The 19212-nt window shown below is 43.9% G+C and overlaps 1 protein-coding gene across 12 annotated transcripts in view; it reads left to right on the top strand.

The window, feature by feature from the left end:
* mark2b (MAP/microtubule affinity-regulating kinase 2b) overlaps nucleotides 1-18108 on the top strand; it is a 62800-nt gene extending 44692 nt beyond the window's left edge. For 4 of the 12 annotated variants that reach the window (XM_017428021.3, XM_037976417.1, XM_037976424.1 and 1 more), the window contains 6 exons: nucleotides 8-154; nucleotides 6250-6516; nucleotides 9742-9768; nucleotides 13897-13935; nucleotides 14855-14964; nucleotides 15750-18108. In XM_017428021.3, the coding sequence (XP_017283510.1) occupies nucleotides 8-154; nucleotides 6250-6516; nucleotides 9742-9768; nucleotides 13897-13935; nucleotides 14855-14964; nucleotides 15750-16099 (940 nt within the window). In that variant the 3' untranslated portion in view covers nucleotides 16100-18108. The remainder of the gene's footprint in view (nucleotides 1-7; nucleotides 155-6249; nucleotides 6517-9741; nucleotides 9769-13896; nucleotides 13936-14854; nucleotides 14965-15749) is intronic. The other 8 variants (XM_037976420.1, XM_037976426.1, XM_037976425.1 and 5 more) reach the window with 6 other exon arrangements.
* The last annotated feature ends 1104 nt before the right edge of the window (nucleotides 18109-19212 follow it).

Genomic DNA, 19212 nt, shown 5'->3' on the forward strand with positions numbered 1-19212 from the left:
CCCCCAGCCTAAACACTCCGGGCTCCCGAGCCTCCACTGCCTCAGCTGCTGCCGTCCTCTCCTCCTCCTCCTCCTCCTCGCGTCCCCGCCACCACAAGTCCCTGTCCTCCTCCAATCATCCATGCCCCTCTGACCTGCACGCACCACGGCCCAGGCAAGTCTCAGTCTTTGTGTTTCTCTCTAACACACACACACACACACACCTTCTCAAACCACCGTCAAATCATCATCATTCCCAGGCAAAAAGGAGAAAAGGGGATAAAGTGAAATGTTTGTGCTCTTAATCTGTTTGATGACACTGATTCGCATCGTGACGAACCCCGGCGTGAAGACGTTTTATTTCTTCCTTTTCTCCCCAAGGAGACGTTTGATTCATTTAACACAAACTCTGCTCCGCTGCCGAAGCTCTCCTCCCAGAGTCGTTCGTAGAGCAAACAGGACGAGTTTGTTTTTTGTTTTTTTTAAGAGTTCAAAACACTTCAGCCCGAAATACTTTACTGAATGAACTGCGGCGACAGTAAACAAGACAAAAAATGCGGTGCACGTATTTCGTGATGAGTCATACGAGATTAAAAACTGCTGCCTAACCTTTATCCTCGTATTAAAAAAAAACATTCACTTCCTGTTTGACGAGTTACTACCAGGAAACAAAAACAAACCATTGATTTAGTCTCAGGTTGTTTTCCGAACTGTGCAGAAGTTGTCAGCTACAGAAAATGAAACGCCAGGCATCTCTTTAAGGCAGGGGTCTCCAACCCTGGTCCTCGAGGGCCACCATCCTGCATGTTTTCCTTGTTTCTCTGCTCCAACACACCTGATTCAGTGGTTAAATCACCTCTTCGTGTTCTGCAGAAGCCTGTTAATCATTCAGATCAGGTGTGCTGGAGCAGAGAAACTTTCATGACATCAGATTCGTATGAAAGTTGTTTAGTCCAGCGTTGACAACATGATGCTCGTCATTCGAGAATACGAGATCTTGCGTGACCTGTTGGTGTTTGGATTGTGTTGGGAAAGACTCGGCTACCACCTCGCCGAGTTTCAGCTCAATATTTCTAAGATTTACTGAGTTGTAGCCATTTTTGTGTTTTTGAAGGTGGGAGTTAGTGGTGTGGTGGCCATCTTTAATTGAATTGACTTAAAACAGTAATCGGTTACAGATGTACGCCCGGTGATTACTTTATGAAAGTTTCCTTAAAGTCCATTCAGTGATTTGTAAGATATTTTGCTAACAGGCAGACATGTTGGGATCGTTTTAAAAGCAGATTTCGTGCAACCCGTTGGATTATTTGTTGTGAATGACTCTCAGCTGCTGTCAGGCCAGATTTTAGCTCAGTCACCGAGTTGCAGCCATTTTTGTCCTTTAGCTGTGACGGCCATCTTGAATTAGACTGACTCCAACAGTTAATCAGTTGAAGATGTGAACTCAATGATTGCTCTCTGAAAGTTTCATTAAAATCCATTCAGTGATTTATGAGGCGTTTTGCTAACAGACAAAAGAAACACAAACGTTATCGCTCCGCCTTTAGCTATTGGCGGAACAAAGATTTAAAAATCAGACAAAATCTGGTGGCAAATTCAGGAAAAAAACGCCTGATGAAACTTTTGATTGAGACCCATTTTCCTTTAGAGATTACAAGAAAGCTTAGAGCTGCTTGAGTTTTTACTCGAGACATTTTACTCAGTTTCCCCAAAGCGAGCAGCATTTCTAAAAGTGGCGCTCTCAGACCCTGTGGTTATTTAGCAACAGTCAGGAAGTAGATGGCGGAGTTCAGAAAGGCGTGTGGAAGTTTTGACACAAACCCGTCTGTGGCCAAGCAGCCACCGTCGTGTTGCACTTTTACCCACCGGACCAAAAACTGAACAGTCAGACGCTCCGGACCGGACCGGGCCGAGCGAGGTTCTTCTTTTTAAACTTACTTCATGGTAAGAAACAAAAATAAGTAACAAACACGCGTTTCCAAGCTCTTTATCGCCCGTGGCAGCTTTCAGAAATCTACGAAAGCTTGAATCAGCAGGTTTTTAAGACCCAAAACCTTATGTAACAAATCCCCCTTCAAGCTCCGATTTATTTATTTATTTATTTAAATGTAATCCCTGTAATTATTTGAACAAAGACAAATGTCCCTTTTGGGTTTTTTGTACTTTATATTGGGGAGAAAATTGAGGCTTTTTAAACCGCCGCTCATAAGACAATCACTTTATATCTAACAAACAGGAATTAAAGTGGTTTCATGACTTTAAAAGGGTTTAAAAAGTCAATTTTTTTTTAAGTCATCTAAGCCCTAAAGGTGGTGTCCCCCTGGGAGACAATATTTAGTTGCAGTTTCAGTGAACTCTGGGTGTTGGCGACCAGCGAGACGTGTTTTGATTGCCCCTTTTTATTTATTCTTTTAATCCTGGCCAATATTAATGTGCACAGTTTCGCAAAAGTTGCATTCTTGGCCGTGCACATTATTTTGTCGTCCACATCCTGCCCGCCTTGGCTCGCACTTCTGATTTTTTTACACTTTGAAAATGAAGACTGGCGGATCTAGTCGGGCTTTTCGGCGATTATTAGTCATCACCAGCGGGGTGTTTAGACCTGGATGGACTTTTGCCTCAGATGTTTCCTGTCAGAGCAGATTTGCAGTGCAAGAGTCGGTACAGCTACTCGCGCAGCAACTCTTTTACGAGAGAAAATCAGTTCGGATCTGAAGCTGCGAGCCTCTGCGCTGGAACCTGAGAACCACCCCGACTCCATCTTGAATGGCGTTCTCCAACGAGTCGCAGCCCAGAGAGATCCCACCTTCAGCCTCTCTAACCGGGACGTTTGTAAATAACGATCTCAACTCGCTCTGGGGAGAACCAGACGATTTAATCATGTTTTTGTGCGTTTATGGAAAGAACATAATCTGATGCATGTCCGGAAAACTTAACATCAAACGTGTAAGAAGGGTTTGTTCACTTCAAATTTGTTTTGTTGTTTATTTTTCCATATTAGACTCATTTTTTTTTCCAAATTCCATGTGAACGACCTCCTGGAAACGTTACAGTTTCACACGGTAACGCTGTGAATACAATCGCTGTTTAGACGAGAACATAAAAGGCGTTGAACCGGCTGTAGTTTCCATGCCAGGTCGCGAGCTGTTCTGTGATTTTTGTATTCCAACGAGACGCACGCAGACACTTCAGTCTCGAGCCTGAGAGCAGGAACATCCAAAACATGGAAAAAACGAACGTTTGGACCAATGATGAGGTTGGGTTGCTGCTGCACGTTGCTTTAAATCATAAACCTGAAAAAAACTCAGGAAAACAAACTACTGACTGACTGCGTGTGCAAATACTTCTGCTGTCAGGTCAGTTGAGTTAGAAAAACTTCCACTCTTAAACCTGGACTTAAAACATTTCGATATCAAAGAATCCAATCGCTCCCGTCGTGTAGACAAACGTCCGAAACGCAGCAGGATTGTTCTGATGTTCACCTAAAATCAGCGTCGTGTAAAGGGACGCTTTGACATTTCAGGTATCTTTTTTTTTTTGAGTATTTTCAGGCTGAACACATTTTGCAATTTGCTCAGAGACCCCCCCCCCCATCTGTACTGGGACCTGAAACAAAACAAGGATCTAAATGTCAGAGTGAAATTCCAGCTGAGATGAAGTCGAGGTGTGCCTCAGGCTGTTCGCGCTCCGGTCCTTTCTCTTCATTCACCTCGTTCTGCAACACGAGTGATCCCGGTAACAAACGCCGAGCGCTGCTGGGGCCACATTTCTGTCTACTTCAATCAACCTACGGCCCGATAAACATTTGTTTTTGGTAATCTGATCGTAAGAGGAAGCAGGAAGAGCGGGGACAAAATTAAACTTGAACACTTAAACCACCAGGAAGTGGTCGGGCCACAGCAGAATGTCTTTTTTATTTTATTTTACCTTCTTAGCGTCCAAAATTAAAACAGACAGTTTTAAGAATCCTGGTCTTTAACACTTTTGACATAAGCCGACCAAACCTTCAGCTGCACGATCGCCCGAAGCCGAAAATGTGACGACGCTTCAGCCTGTTTCTGCGTGTGATCATTTCTCTGCTGTGTTAGCAAAATATCTCACAAACCACTGGATGGATTTCAATGAAACTGTCACAAAGTAAACACTGGACGAACATCAACAACTGGCTAACGTTTGGAGTCCACTTGATTCAAGATGGCTGCCACAGCTAGTCAACATCAGCCAACACAAAAAATGGCTGCAACTCAGTCAGATGTTCAGATTTGGAGCTGAAGTTTTTAGTGGTAGTAGCTGAGAGTCGCCCTCATGATGTAATTAAATGTCTTTAAAATCAAGTGTTTGCTTCTGGAGGAAATCTAAGCATACTTTGGAAGCATTTGTTGGTTGAATCAGTCAGCTGAAGGAGGCTGTATTTCGTAAATTACACGACGGGAGCAACAGACGTCGGACCTTCCAGCAGAACCCATTTACAGGTTTTACAGTTTTCTTTAATCTGGTTCAGAATAAACGCTGCGTCTGTTCCTGGTGTCTTAAATCCCCTCGAGGCGAACTCTCCAACGTCACAAAGAAATCACTTCACATGTTTTTCTTCTCGTACTTTAAATCTCCTTTCAGGAAATTTGTTATTATGGGGGGGAAGGATGTGCGGTACCTCAGGATTCTGCATCAGTTCGCTTCTGTTCTGAGGTCTGAGATCCCAAATATTCACAGGAGACGTTTTAAGACCAGGTGTGACTTTCTGCTGTCACCTGAGTCGCTCGTTCACCTCTCAGCCTATATTTAACGCATGAAGTTCCCATCGAACTCTGCTTTACACCATATATATATATATATATATATATATATATATATATTTGTATTTGTATTATATATATATATATATATATATATATATATATATATATATATATATCCCCTCCGGCGCTAACCGGTTGTCACAATTTAAATCTGTATGTGACGGCAGCAGGAGGCTTTCACGATGGGAGATATTACAGCTGTTACTCCCACTGATCTGTCTGATCCTGCTCTTTTCTTTCAGCTCGTGTGTCTGTCGACCAACTTGAGCTGTTCGTCGCACGTCGTCACTTAACACTTGTCGCTCTTTTTTTTATTTTATTTTTTCAGCTCCTCGGTTCGTTATGTAATCGTTCCTTTTGGAAGGAAGCTTCAGTTTTAGGCAGAAAGTGGACTCACAGAAACACCGAGAGCCAATTCGTAGTTTCACAAATGCTTACAGATAGACTTTGACCCGTATTTAAACATTTTATCAGCAGTTACTCTGTGATCTTTGAGAGGATGTTTCTGAAAACGTAGAAATCGTCGCACACTGTTTGTATTAACACCTGAAACACTTATTGTGTGGTCGGTCCCGCTGCAGCCCCCACACGTGTTAATTTTTCTATATTCAGCCGTTTTTTTGCTGCGAGCTTGCTTTTCGTTTGCTTTGTGCCGCATTTCAGCGTGAAAAACCAAAACCTTTCAGCTTCATTAAGACTCACGGCGTGAATTTATCCGAGGAGCTTCGAGACGCGTTGTTTCTCTTCATGATGTCAGAATATTAGACTAAAATCGTCTTTATGATGATAAATGAGTTGCAGCCGTTTTGGTCAAACCTTGAACCGAACGTTATGAAGAATTGTGAGATGTCACGCTGAGAGCGTGTTGTGAAGGACTCTCAGCTTCTACCACATCAAATTTGACCTCAGTATCTGTAAAACTGAGTCAGTTACAGCCTTTTAAATTAGCCATGGCAGCCATCTTGAATGGGGTTGGCTTCGAAATCTAATTAGCTGTAGATGAATGTCCTGAAAGTCTCATTAAAATCCGTACAGCGGTTGACTCCAAATAGTTTTTGGCAAAATGTTTAAGATCTTCAGCAATCAGTGCTCATCATGTGTGTTGGGGATCAGTCTCAGCCACTACCACGCCAAGTCGTAGGTCACCGGCTGTAAAACTGACTGAGTTATCGTCGTGTGTGTGTTTGCTTAAGTTGCTTAGTTGTGGCAGCCATCTTGAATTGAGTTGACTCAATCAGTTGTAGATGATGACTATCAGAAAGCTTCATTCAGATCCATCCAGTGGCTGGTGTGATATTTTGCTAACAGACACAAACACAGGCAGAAACATCGTCACCTGAAGTGATTTTCAGTGTTTGTCTAACTCGTGTTTCTGTTGCACTTTTCCTTTTTTGCTTTAGTTGATTTAATTCTTTTCTTTCTGTCCATCACCTCCTGCTCCTCCTCCTCCTCCTCCTTCTCCTCTCTCCTGCAGCGGCGCGTCGCAGCGGCCGCCCGGCGCCTCCCCGTCGGCCCACAACATCAGCAGCGCCGCCGTCTCGGACCGAACCAACTTCCCCCGAGGGGGGGTGATCCGCAGCACCTTCCACGCTGGACAGCAGCGAGGCGCCCGGGACCAGCAGGGCTCCACCTACTCCGGCAGCCCCGCCTCCCCGTCGCTGTCGCACGGCAACAGCCAAGGCCGGAGGCCGCACGGGGCCACGGGCATCTTCAGCAAGTTCACATCCAAGTTTGTTCGCAAGTGAGTAATTGGTAAAAAAAAGTGGAAGAACGTGAGTTCAAGTTCTGTGTTTTTGATGTTTGAAAGCAGAGGAAGAAAGCAACAAAACAGGAAGAACAAAAGAGGAAGTGAGGCAGAAGAGGAAAGTAGTGAAGTCGGTAAAAGGAAATAAGTTACGGCGGCAGAAGCTGCTTTCTCTGTGAAAAGGCTGAGGGAAGAATGATTGCAGATATCAGCCGAAGAAGCTTAAATCGAGGTGGTAAAACAAGCAGAACTGAGGCTAAAATAAACAGAATGCAAGCTAAAAACTTAAAAACAGCAGAAAAGTGCAAAACAGCTAAATTGAGCAATACGGAGGCTAAAGCTAAAAGGAGCAAAACAGATTTCATTAGCAAAACTGTAGCTAAAAGTAGGAGAACTGTAGCAGAAAGCTAAAGGAATCAATGCAGCCGCTAAAATTAGCAGTACAGATGCTAAAGCTAAAAGCTGCCAAACAAGTGCTAAAACTAGCTAAACGATTCTATTATTAAAACTGTAGCTAAAAGAAGTAAACTAGATGCTAAAGTTAAAACTAATAAAGCAGTAGCTAAATTATCAAAACGGTAGGTATGAGCTAAAAGAAGCTGACTGGTAGCTAAAAGCTAAAAGTAGCATAAGAAGACAAGTAAAGTAAGTTTTGAAGGAATTGCAGAGAACTTAATGTTTGTTTTGTTGTTTTTTTACATAAAGTTAAATATTTCAAAAAGAATGGCTAAAACTCGTGGCATGGTGTTGATATTTGAAGGGTTTAAAATCCTGCAGAAGTTTAAAACGTCCAGAAGAAACTCCACCGTTCTTTCATCACCAGCGCAGTTTGAAGCCTCTGTGACGTCTCAGAAAAGTCATTTTACTTTTCTCAGCTCCTCCCAGACACCGTCCTTCCTGCTCCCGTCATCACAGTTATCAGCAGGGTTTTTATTTTTATTTCTTTTAACGGAGCTGATCTCATCTACAGCTAAACTGCTACTGATTTGGAACTGCGCTAAAAGTGGAAGGGAGCAGCCGAGCCGTCCCTGTAATTGTGGTCGGCGCAGCAGTTCCTGATCGGGCGGTAATTTTGGTTGTGGTCCCATTTCTGCTCGTGCGTTCGGTTCAGTTTGCAGGGAGTTAAACCGTGGGTCAAACGAGGGTTAAAGGGGTTTATTTCTTTTATCTTGAACGTAGAGTTTAAATCTGTACGTTCAGATGGTAATTTTGGCGCAAAAAGAAAAGCCTGATGTCAGATGCTCCGTTTGCCGTCAGAGGAGTCAAGAAAACTTCATTTTAATGAGACGATAATTATTGGTTCTTCTTTTTAGAGACTTTTCTATCAACTAGTGTTTGTTTGGGACTGAGTTTTAATAAAACCACTTTTAACTCGTTGGTCATAACCATGGGGGAAATGGAAGTTCGTCAACAAGAAATGAGTTGCGTCGTCTTAGCATCACTGACCTGTTAGTTTTATTGGTGTAAGTAAAGGAGGAGGAGGAGGCTGATGATTATCTGAGGCGGTCAGAAGCGAAGATACAAGAGAGGAAGTAACAGGATGGGAGGGTTAAAAATGAGGCCGTGAGAGGAAGTGAGCGGGGGAGAAAATAGAAAGCTGAGCGGTCAGGTTGATGTTTCTGCGCCGACGACCCTCCTGGACCAGATGAAAACCTATGAACAGTATCTTACCTGGTGTAGATGGATCTTTGATTGACCTCAGTTTGGAGAAAGTTTAATTCAGACGAAACCAAAGCAGACTGCTGTCATCCTGAACCACCTCCGGTCTCGAACATTTAATTCAAGCTAATGCTGTTTTATTCCAGCAGATTGGATTACATTCAGAGGGCTGCAATGCAATAATAAAACGTTTAATCAACGCATTTTGGTTTATTTTGGCTCGTTTTACTTAAATAAACACTGATTTATATATTTTCATAAGGAGTTATCAATAATAAATATTAAAAACAACTATTAATCACAGGCTCCTGACTGAAAATTAGCATAAATGCTAACTTAACATTGAAAACGCCATAGAAAAGCTAACGTGGTTAGCATCGGATTGAACGCTGGAAACTTCAGCTACAGACAGACAAAGAAAAGATGAGAAAACGCAGATTTACTGCAACATGTTTCAGCTACGGGAACTCCACTGGGACAAAAACCCTGCTGACAATCTTAAACGTTAACAAATTAGTTTAGTTTTTGTTTTTTTATTTGAAAATTGGCTCAGAATCTTCCGCCGCTAGTTCCTGCTGGAAGGGCCACTTCTTTAATAATGCAGAACTGACAGAAATTTAAATGGTAATAAAACCATTTTTGCAGTGACCGCTGTGAGACTGGAGCTGTTTTGAGTCCTCCGTGGTCGTGGCTCCGCTCAGACTAGCCATTAGCTCATCAGCTCTGTCAGAATTAAGCTCCAAACTGAGGTCGTTCGAACAGCAAAGAGCAACAATTCAGTCGTGTTCACTGTTCGTAATCCTTCCTCGGAGCGTCACGTCGAAAGATCCGAGCCGTCCCTTTAAGGTCAGAGGTCGGGCCGCGCCTCGTGCGGACCGTGGACACGGCGTCCTGGCGGCGGCGGTCTGGAAACGGACTGCGTGTTCGTGCAGGGAGGAGGCGGACGCACAGCCGCTCTCCAGGCCTCCCACTCACAGATAGTGTAGCTCCGTGGCGACAGTATCCATGGTTACACCGGAGATATCACTTTTCCCACAACTATAAATACCACCGGTGGGGACACCTTGACACACACACACAGAGCAGAGCGGGGAAGATTCCTGGAATATGTGGTAACCATTACAGCCGTGTTTGTTCTGGAGATGTTTCGTGTTTGTTAAAGATTAAGTTGTTGCCTAACCGTGTCTCTGTGTGTTTTTTTGTTTTTTTCTGTCACGGTTGAACTTTTCACCTCACAAACACTTCTTTTCAGGAACAGCCCGGCCTGCTGTGTATGTGGAGGAGTGGAGGCTGGGGGGGGGGGGTGTTAATTAAATTTTCCCCACAGAGAAGGCCTCTAATAACGTCCGTTCACACGGTCTCACCTCTGATCCCGACATTTAAACGCTCCACTCTGTTTATTTATCTTTAATTTATTGTTGATTCAATCCAGGTTATTTAGCTGTTTTTCTTTAATTAATTATTATTCCTTTGAAGTCTGAGGGCAGCTTGTCTTTTACAGAAAACGGTTTTATGCATCCATTTTTTTCTCTTTCTTTCTTTATCCCTCTTTTGTTTTTGTAGAAATCTCTCGTTCAGGTTTCCAAGAAGGTAGGCAACATAACCTAACGTTAAACATAACCCCTTGATATATATATCCACGTATACTCTCCTCTTTATATATATTATACATATATATATATATATATACTTCCTCCACTTTTTTGGTGTTTCGTGCAACTTTTTGTTGAGATCTTCCTTTTGTGCCTTGAACCTTCCTATTTTTTTCTGTGGTTTGGCCCCTTTTTTATTTTTATTTGAGCCTTCTGATTTTGAGTGCCGTGTTTTGGACGATTTTTTTAATTATTATTATTGTTATTTTTCTTTTGTACTAACATCCCTCTCACTCACTCACTCACCATGGCACTCCATCATCACCTGGCCATACAATAACCCCCTCATCGTTCTTCCTCTTCGTCCCGCCACCGTCCTTCCCACCCACCTCATCCTCGCCCCCTGTTTTCCATCCATGTTGCAGGTAGACTGCCTGTGTGTGTGTGTGAGCTCACATCTCTGTCAAGTCCCAAATTTAGCTCAGTCTGTCATTAAAACAAACCCATTTTGTAGCAAATAAATCCCTTTTTTTTTGCTAAAACTAAACTCATTAAAAAATCCTCTCAAAATTAAAAAAAAGCTGGGAGATGGATCAGCCTACAGTGTTGTGCAGAAGTATTAAACCGCTCCTAAAGTCTTTATATTTCATTTTCAAGCAGCCTGACTGTCCTTTTATCCTTTAAAGTCGATTTAAATTGGTAGTTTTTCAGACTTTCTGAAGGTCCTTCAAAGTTTTTCTTTGGACCTTTGCTGCTTTTTCACTCACAGCATTTTGTGCAGTGCATGCTTTTAAAAAAATGAGGGAAAATGGACAAAAATAAGAAGTTTCAGGCCTGAAAACACGATCCACAGCATCTGAAAGTCATGCTTAAGAATAAAAACAGCAGAGGGCCTGAACGATGCTTCATCCTTCAGTTTATCTTCTGCTTTATGTAATTAGTTAAAAGATGTTTGAGAATCATCTTGTTGGAGCTAAAATACTATTTTATGTGTTAAACTGAAAGATTTGACTGAAGAAATGGGGACAAATCATGTCTTTGTGACGGGCTGATAGCTCGTCATGCTTTAGATAATAAGCAGCTAAATGTCGTTTATTAGTAGTTTCTTACAAACGGAGACAAGATTCGTTATTTGAATCTGAAGTCTGTTTATTTCTGAGGTTAAATTTTACTTAAATGGCTCAGAAAAGCAGCCGAAATCCAAACAAAAACTTCCACAGACCTTCAGGAAGTCCGCGTTACGATAAGTCTGGCTCCCTGGAAGCAAAAAGAAATGAGCGGTTTAAGACTTTTACACAGACCTGTAGTCGTTCAACCCTTCCAAGTTGTGTTACATGTTGCTAACACCTCCCGAACCATCACCCATCTCATCCGTCTTTAATCAGTCCGGTTGATTATCTCGGGCCTCTGGTCGTAGTTTTGGTTGGAGGCAGAGTGGAGGAGAGGACCCAGGACGGGGACGGGGCTGCAGCGTTTCAGGCCTTTTTTTATTTCTTTCCCCCGGAGGCTGCACTCTTCTCCTTTCCATTCATTCATTCATTCGTCCGTTCGTTCATTCTGTCACTCTGGCACCGGCTCGCTAACAGCAGCAGCAACAGACCTGGATGGCTTTGACCTACTGTGGCTGGGAAACAAAAAAAAAAACAAACCTCCACCTTCATTCTGTCACCACACACCCGGGAGCACCACTTCACATCCTTCAGCCTCTGTCGCATGAACACACACCTGTTTTCACACGTTCACACACATTCCCCCCTCAGTGGGGAAGCCTAAAGCAGGCTCACCTGCAAGCTGACCTTTTTGTTTTCACCAGCAGGAGGAGCAATTTTCCATCTCTGAGCGGAGCATTGCTCCACCTGCTGGTCAGACGGTGTAATGCATTTGTGTGTGAGGTATAATGAACTTCTCACCGTTTAACAGGCTTTCATTCACTCAAATTGGACAAACAGGAGGGAGAAAAGTGTTTGAATATGTTCAGGGTGCAGACAGGTGTATCAAAAAACCATTTCAGTCGAGCTCCCTCCTCTTGGAGCCATTTTGCTTCCCTTCATTTTGAGCTAAATCATGATTGGGATATAAAGTGGCACTATTTTACATTCCTAACCCCCATATTTCTGTTTGATCATTGAATTAATCACTTTATTCCAGTTCCTGTAGCCTGTGGTTGTAGTTGTAGCTAAAAGTCTTCCTGCTGGAGGTGTTAAAATGTTCTTTTTGTTATTTAACCAGCAGGAAGGTCCCCGCAGAATCAGTTTTAGATCAGAAAGCTGTTGAATTTGTCACTTCCATGCCGTTATGTCTGTGTTGCGTGTGTTTCTCACTTCGGTTTCCTGTCCTGTCTGCTGGTAGGAGAGTGGATGTGTGTGTGTGTTCATGTACATGTTGTTAAGAGGGTGTTTGTGTGTGTGTGTGTTTTAAACAGGCCGTCTGAAGGATTAATGTTACTAACGTAGGTGAACCACAGTGCTGGGATCGTTAACGGCTTCTAACACCCTTCGGCCGCAGGTCTCGCCCTCACCATGCCGACCGTCCCGTTCCAAGCCGCTCCGTCCTTCATCCAAAGTTTCCACTCCAAGATTTTCCTCTTTGTCGGAGCTGTGATCTGTTCCCGTTTGCTCGTTCGCAGGTTTGAGGCTCTAAAGCCTCCAGGTTTTTTTTGTTTTTTTTTTAGTTTTGGTTCCATTTTGCTCTCAGACCCTCCTGCTTCGTTACGTCCACTCCGCTGATCCTCCTGATGGCTGGGTGGAGGCACGTTCCCCAAGAGCAGTGTTGAACGATTGTTTAGTTAAAAGTTTTTAAAAAAAGCTGAAGTAAAACTGGTTGCACCTCAAAGAAAAGCGACAACAAAAAGACACCCGGTTCTGTCTTCATCGAATCCTTAAATTCTGTTCAGATAACTCATTCGGCCATTTTCTGATCCTGATCGTGGCCTTCGGTCCGTCACGGGGCCACATAAAGACCGACAACCGTCTGATCTAAAACTCACACTCGGGGCCGATTTAGAAACCACAGATTAATGCGTCTTTACAGAGGGAACCGGAGAACCAGGAGAACTCGACTCAAATCACCGTCCAGCCCCAGATCAGATCAGAGTTTACAAAAAGTTGGGTCTTTTTTATAAAACATTTTACTCTTCCACTAAATAAAAAACCTTTATTTTTTCAAATTGGAGAGGATCTGAGTGCTGATTGGTCAGATGGAAGGTTAATAATCTGCTGAAATGCACTTTTTTTAGGTTTTACTTTAGATTTCTGTTTAATCTCCTGTTAAATATCATCTCATTTCATTTGAATTTGTGCAGAAAGACGTGTTAGGAATAAACACTGTTCATCCTAGTCACCTGAAACTTCACTCAGAACAGAATGAAAATACAAAAAGTTGCAGAAAAAGCTAAATCGGCTCGAGAAATGCGGCGCGAGCGCTGAGCGATGAATGTCTTCGCTGAAATTTGCAAACCGAGTCGCTAAAAGCTGCAAAAGGAACAATGGTTTGAAAGGATTTAAAGAGGTTTCGATGCGTTTCTGTTTTTAAAAGCGTAAAAATTTACAAAAATCAAAAGTTCCCTGACTGAATGACATGAACGACTGAAGTAGCAGTAGTTAATAAAATGCAAAAAACAGAAAACGGTAAATAAATGACAGTAAAATGTATAAAGAATGAAAGGCGGGAGGTTGGTAATCAGTCGCACGTCAAAAAAGTTTATTAAATTCAATTTAATTTGGCATCAATTGAAGTTTTATCTCCGTTCAGTTTCCTGAATAAACCTCGTTTCAGTTGAAGTTTGTTTTTAATAATTAAACATTAAATCGTCCCGTTCTGACAGAACAGACGTTCACATCCAGGGTCCAACAGGAAGGAAGTCTTTTTCCACCCGCGGTGAATAACTTCCTCGTTTCGGAGCGGTCTTCCGTGTGAACGCCTCCTCTCGGGCGACTCCTGACTTCAGGTTCTTGGAGTGGAATAAAATCTTTGGAAGCCGGTCGGGTTGGATGAGTTCGGTTGGCTCGGTGATCGGCGCGTCTTTCTCAACCAGATGATTGTTGTTTTTTTTATTTCTTTTGTCTCTGAGCCTAAATGTTGCTCTTGTTGTCAGAGAGAAACTAAACTTGTGTTGATTTTTTCCGAGGAGTCCGTATGAGGGAGAGGGTCGGGATGAGGGCAGCAGGTGAGACACAGAACGGCCCGAGAGAATCGGGAAGCCGCCTTTAATCCCCCCGATCAGTAGAGTGGATGGGAGACGGGAGCTGAGCTGTAATTGGCTGGTGGTGGTGATGGTTTACCCAATCAGGGGGCGGGGCTGTAGCAGGCAGAGACTGGTAGTTCTGGTGTAGATCTGCATGGTGGCGTGTGTGTGTGTGTGTGTGTGTGAGGGGTGGAAAATCAGCCTGTAGGCACCGACGTGTGTTTGTGTGTTCCCTCACCTCAAATCTCCCGTCTCAGATTCAAATTCCGTCCTGATTCCTGGTGATCCGAGGCACACAAACGCACACACAGGTGCTCGAAGAGTTCAGCTCGTCTTCATCCTCACATCCTCATCATTTTTTGCTCTTCCTCTCGATTCCTCCTCTGCACGCCCTCTTTTTGTCCCAACTCCTTAAATCCCTCGTTTCTCAAACCTGTCTCCTGTCTCTACTCTCCTCTCCTTCTCTCATTTCCTCCCCTCCCTTCCTCTTCTCCTCCCCTTCCCTCTTCCTCTCCTCCTCTCTCGTCTCCTCTTCTCTCCTTTTCTCTCTTCTCCTCTCCTCCCTCACCCCTCTCCTCTCTGCCCCCCCCTTTCCTCCCTTCTCCTCCTCGCCTCTCCTCCTTCCCTCCTCCTCCCCTCCTCTCCTCTCTGCCCCTCTCCTCCTCCCCTCCTCCCCTCTCGTCTCCTCCCTCCTACTCTCCTCCCTCCTCTCCTCCCCTCTCCTCCTCTTTCTCCCCTCTCCTCCCTCCTCCCCTCCTCTCCTCTCTGCCCCTCTCCTCCTCCCCTCTCGTCTCCTCCCTCCTCTCCTCTCCTCCTTCCCTCCTCCTCCCCTTTCCTCCCCTCCTCTCCTCCTCCCCTCCTCCCCCTTCCCCTCTCCTCCTCCTCCCCTCCCTCCTCTCAGGTCCGTGCTGAGCAGTACTGTAGACAAGTCGGAGAAGACGTCCGGCGGCGTTCTCTCCTCCTCTTCCAACAACGACGAGAACAACTCCTCGCCGGGGTCCGGTAACACCGGTACGTCCCGTTTCCTTTTTTTACCACCATCATGTATGTGTTAGCAAAATATCTCCTGAGCCAGTGGACTCTGTACTGAACCTATCCATTCAAGATGGCTGCCTCAGCTCAGCAACCTTAGCTGTAGTTTTACTCACATTGAGCTAAAATGTGGTGTGGTAGTAGCTGAGAGTCCTCCCCAAACTCGTCCTCTGAGCGCCGACTCTGCCATTCTTGGAGGCTTGAACACGCAGGAATGAAAACCAGATTTTTAAGTTGTGGTCTCGTTTTGTAAGAGGAAATTCGCCGCACAGATTTTTTTTTTTTAATTTGCGCGTCGAGCTGCTGTGACTCTCAGGAGGAAACCGAGAATCCCCGCGAATGTTTTCAGACATTTCAGAGACTCTCCTGAATGTCGTCTCAGCCCAGTGAGGTCCTACGTCCAGCGTCCGGTGAAACCGAACTGTGGCTGCTTGGAGACGAACAAAGAGAGAAAACTGAGACACGATGACGACGCTGGGGCTGAATCCCGACACAAGGTCGTTAGCAGGAACGTTTCAGTTACACACATGAGCAAACGTGTCACACGTACCAACTCTGCGTGATTCAAAGTGAACATTTTCACATTTCCTCTCAACTTTGTGTCGACCCGATGAGGTGCAGGCTTCAGATAAGATCGGGTTTTACATTTAAAGAGCGTGGACTCCATTTTGAAAGCAGTTTCCACAGGATTTAATTTAATTTTAGGGCTGTCTGGTATTCAGAGCGTGATATTTCTGAGTAAAACATGGCTCCTCCCCCTGCAGGTGGCACCGGCACCCCCCCGGCCAACACCAGCCAGAAGGACACGGCCAAGCCGCGCTCCCTGAGGTTCACCTGGTCCATGAAGACCACGTCGTCCATGGAGCCCCTGGAGATGATGCGCGAGATCCGCAAGGTGCTCGACTCCAACAGCTGCGAGTACGAGCTGCGCGAGCGCTACATGCTGCTGTGCATGTCGGGCGACCCGGCGCACGACAACTTCGTCCAGTGGGAGATGGAGGTGTGCAAGCTGCCGCGCCTCTCCCTCAACGGCGTGCGCTTCAAACGCATCTCGGGCACGTCCATCGCCTTCAAGAACATTGCCTCAAAGATCGCCAACGAGCTGAAACTGTGAGCGGGAGCGAGCCGAGGTGATGCGGTCAGGTGGAGGGGGGGTGGGGGGGGGCACAATGAGGTAAGCTACAGATGATTGTTATGGAGACGAGAGTCCAAACGTAGGGCTGCCGGTTCTGATGGAGACGTTCTGATCCGCACGGAGACTCCGAGCTGACCGGACGGCGGTCTTCTCTCTACCCTGGGGGGGCGAGGGGGGGGGCGGTTCTGTCCGAGACGTTCCACTCTTCTGCATGTCCGATCTTCTCTCTGTATTTTATTATTTTTATTTTTTAGGAGTCACACTTTGATCACTTGGACCACTCCAGTTTCTCCTCCTATTTATTCAGTTTCTCTGCACGCTTCTGCTGTCAGCTCCTGTTTTTGTTTTGTTTTTTTGGGCGGGAGGGGTCGAGGCGAACGTGGGGAGCCTTATTTTGTTCCGATTCTGATCGTCCTGAAAAAGTGAACGGACTCCAGCTGAGCCAGGACTTCAGTCTCTGAAGCCCACACACACACACACTCGATGGTTAACGGACGCTCTCCACCCAAACAAACTCTTAAAAACCCACCTCAGCCTCTGTCCTTCGGCCCTCGAACTCATCTTCCTCTTCAGATTTCAGCACAAACACATCCAGACCTTCACCTTTTCACTCCTTTTTCCTGCTTTCATTTTTTATTTCTGAGTCAGACTTGATGTCGCCATCGATCCTGCGGTCTTTAACTTCGTACTGTTTTTATTTCTTAATTAGTTTCTTTTATAGCCTTTTATTTTGAAAGAGTTGTGCACTGGAACAAGAGGGGCATCTTTGAACCTTTTACGGAAGAGATTCTTGATGGATTTTATGTTGCCTTTCTGAGAAAAATTGAAACCTTTTGTGGCGTTTTTTGTTTAATTTTTTTGTACCGTTTTTATTTCTCTCCCCTCCCGACGTCGACCCGGTCGGCGTCTCGCCTTCAGATCCAGATCGTCAACCCGACTCCCCCCTCTCCTCCCCTCTGTTACTCCCCCCTGCCCCCAAACGCAAACTCACAAAGTTTTATGTGTATTGTTAGAGAGAAAAAAACAAAACAAACGATCACTGGAAAAAACAACAATTGACAATGAATGGTGAATTATTTTCCTGTACTTTTTGATTTGATAATATATTTTTGTGTCGTTGAAACTTTGGGTTTGTACAGATTATTCTGGGGGGGGGGAGGGAGGGGGTGTCTTGGATCATATCATTGCTGCCTTTTTTTTTATTTTTATTTTTTGATGTAATGCACATTTTAACTTCCCGCTCCGATGTAACACCACCCCTCCCCTCGAAGTGCAGGATTATTAATCTATTTAATGATGGTGGTGGTGGCTACTGCTGATTTATTGTTGGCCTTTTTCTTTTTTTTATTATTGTTATTATTATTTACTTAATTAAAGGCCTTGTTGGTCCAGAATGGCTTGAAGCAGAGAGAGAAGAATAATTGTTTTTTTTTTGGTTTCTCTCGTATCAGAGCACTCGTTCACGCTCCAAACCCCGGGCCGAGGAGGAGGAAGAGGAGGTCGCTTTTATTGATGCTGAAGAAAAGCAAAAAGAATAAAAAATGCAAACGGGGGGGTTGGAAGAAAGCCCGTCAGTTAGTCGTACCTAACTCCACACTTTTCTTTCTTCTGTCGCCACGACACTGTTTTCGGTTTTTAATCTGTCAGGATTTGGATCATTGTTTTTACGGTGCTGGGTTTTGGATTCTAATTATTATTCAGGCTGTTGCTGTTATGTTATTCTCTCTTTCAGGGTTGATTTTATTTTACTTTTGTTTTGTTTTTCTGTTTTACATTGCTGTAATTTACATTGATTTTAAATGTGTTTTGAGCAAACTGTAACTGTAGTGGTGTTTTTATTTTATTTTTTTTGTTTTGTTTTGTTTTTGTTTCCGGGGCTCGGGAGGGATGATCAACTCCTTAAAAAAATGTATTATTTGTTCTTTTTTTGTGCAAAGAGAAAATGATGAAAAATTACAATGATAGTAATAAAACAATGATATAATGACCGCCTGACTCTGAAGGCCGCTCAGCTTTGTTGACGTCATCAGAAATATTAATGTTTACTCCTTTTCTGAGCAGAAACTCCACTTCCTGCTGGCTTAAAGGTTTTAATTATTTAGGTCCTCAGTTTGGAGAAACTGTATTCCTAACAGGATCTTCACAGCAGTTTACGCTAGATTCTAAACTTTGACGCCGTCAGTCATTCAGGCGGACATATTTAATGACTTTAATCCAAGTCTAATGTATCTGCACTGTTGGCAAAAAAAAAACTGTTTTATTTTGAAAGGACGCCAACAAATTTACATCTACAACAGGTGAGATGATACTTGTTCATATCGTTTCAACAGAACCCCGCCTCGTAGACCTGAACCATCCCGTGAACGGCTGCTGCGGTCCTCTGAGATCACCACGAGAGGCGGGCGATCATGTAACCACCTGTGTTCGTTCACATGCCTGTTAGCAAAATATCTCCTGACCCAAAGGACGGATTTATATGAAACTGATCATTGAACAAACGTCTTTAATTGGTTTATTTTCGGAAGTCAACCCAATTCAAGATGTCCGCCACAGCTAATTCTACCAGTTATTAAAGGTAAAATTAGATGTGGTAGTAGCTGAGAGTATTCCCAAAACAATGACTTGTTTTTATTTTGTTAGATCTGGTAGAACAAAGCGTACGTAACATTAAATGTGTTGTGATGCGACAAACAGACAACTTTTTTTTTCGGGCTTTTTTTTGGTTGTTTTTTATTCTAAAATTCCTTATTTTTAAACAGAACCAGTTCTGTCTCCACAGTGTAAACAACTCACAGACGGAACAAACAAGCAGGTTTTTTTTGGATCAAAGAAACAAAAACCCGAACGGTTCACAGAAACACGTCCGCTCGGAAAACGACTGGATTATGACGAGAAGACACTTTAAAACAAGCAAAAAAATTAAAAATAAACCTAGTGCCTCAAAAACAGTTCGAAGTCATCTACATTTGCTCAACGCGTCTCCTCAAGACTTAAATAATAAAAAAGAAAAGTGGAATAGAAGATGCAGCGTTTCCTCGTGATTTACTGGCTAAATTATCACTTGGTTACAGCAGAAAGTTCCTCCGGGTGAC

The sequence above is a fragment of the Kryptolebias marmoratus genome, linkage group LG7, assembly GCF_001649575.2.
Source record: "Kryptolebias marmoratus isolate JLee-2015 linkage group LG7, ASM164957v2, whole genome shotgun sequence".
Taxonomy (NCBI): Eukaryota; Metazoa; Chordata; class Actinopteri; order Cyprinodontiformes; family Rivulidae; genus Kryptolebias; species Kryptolebias marmoratus.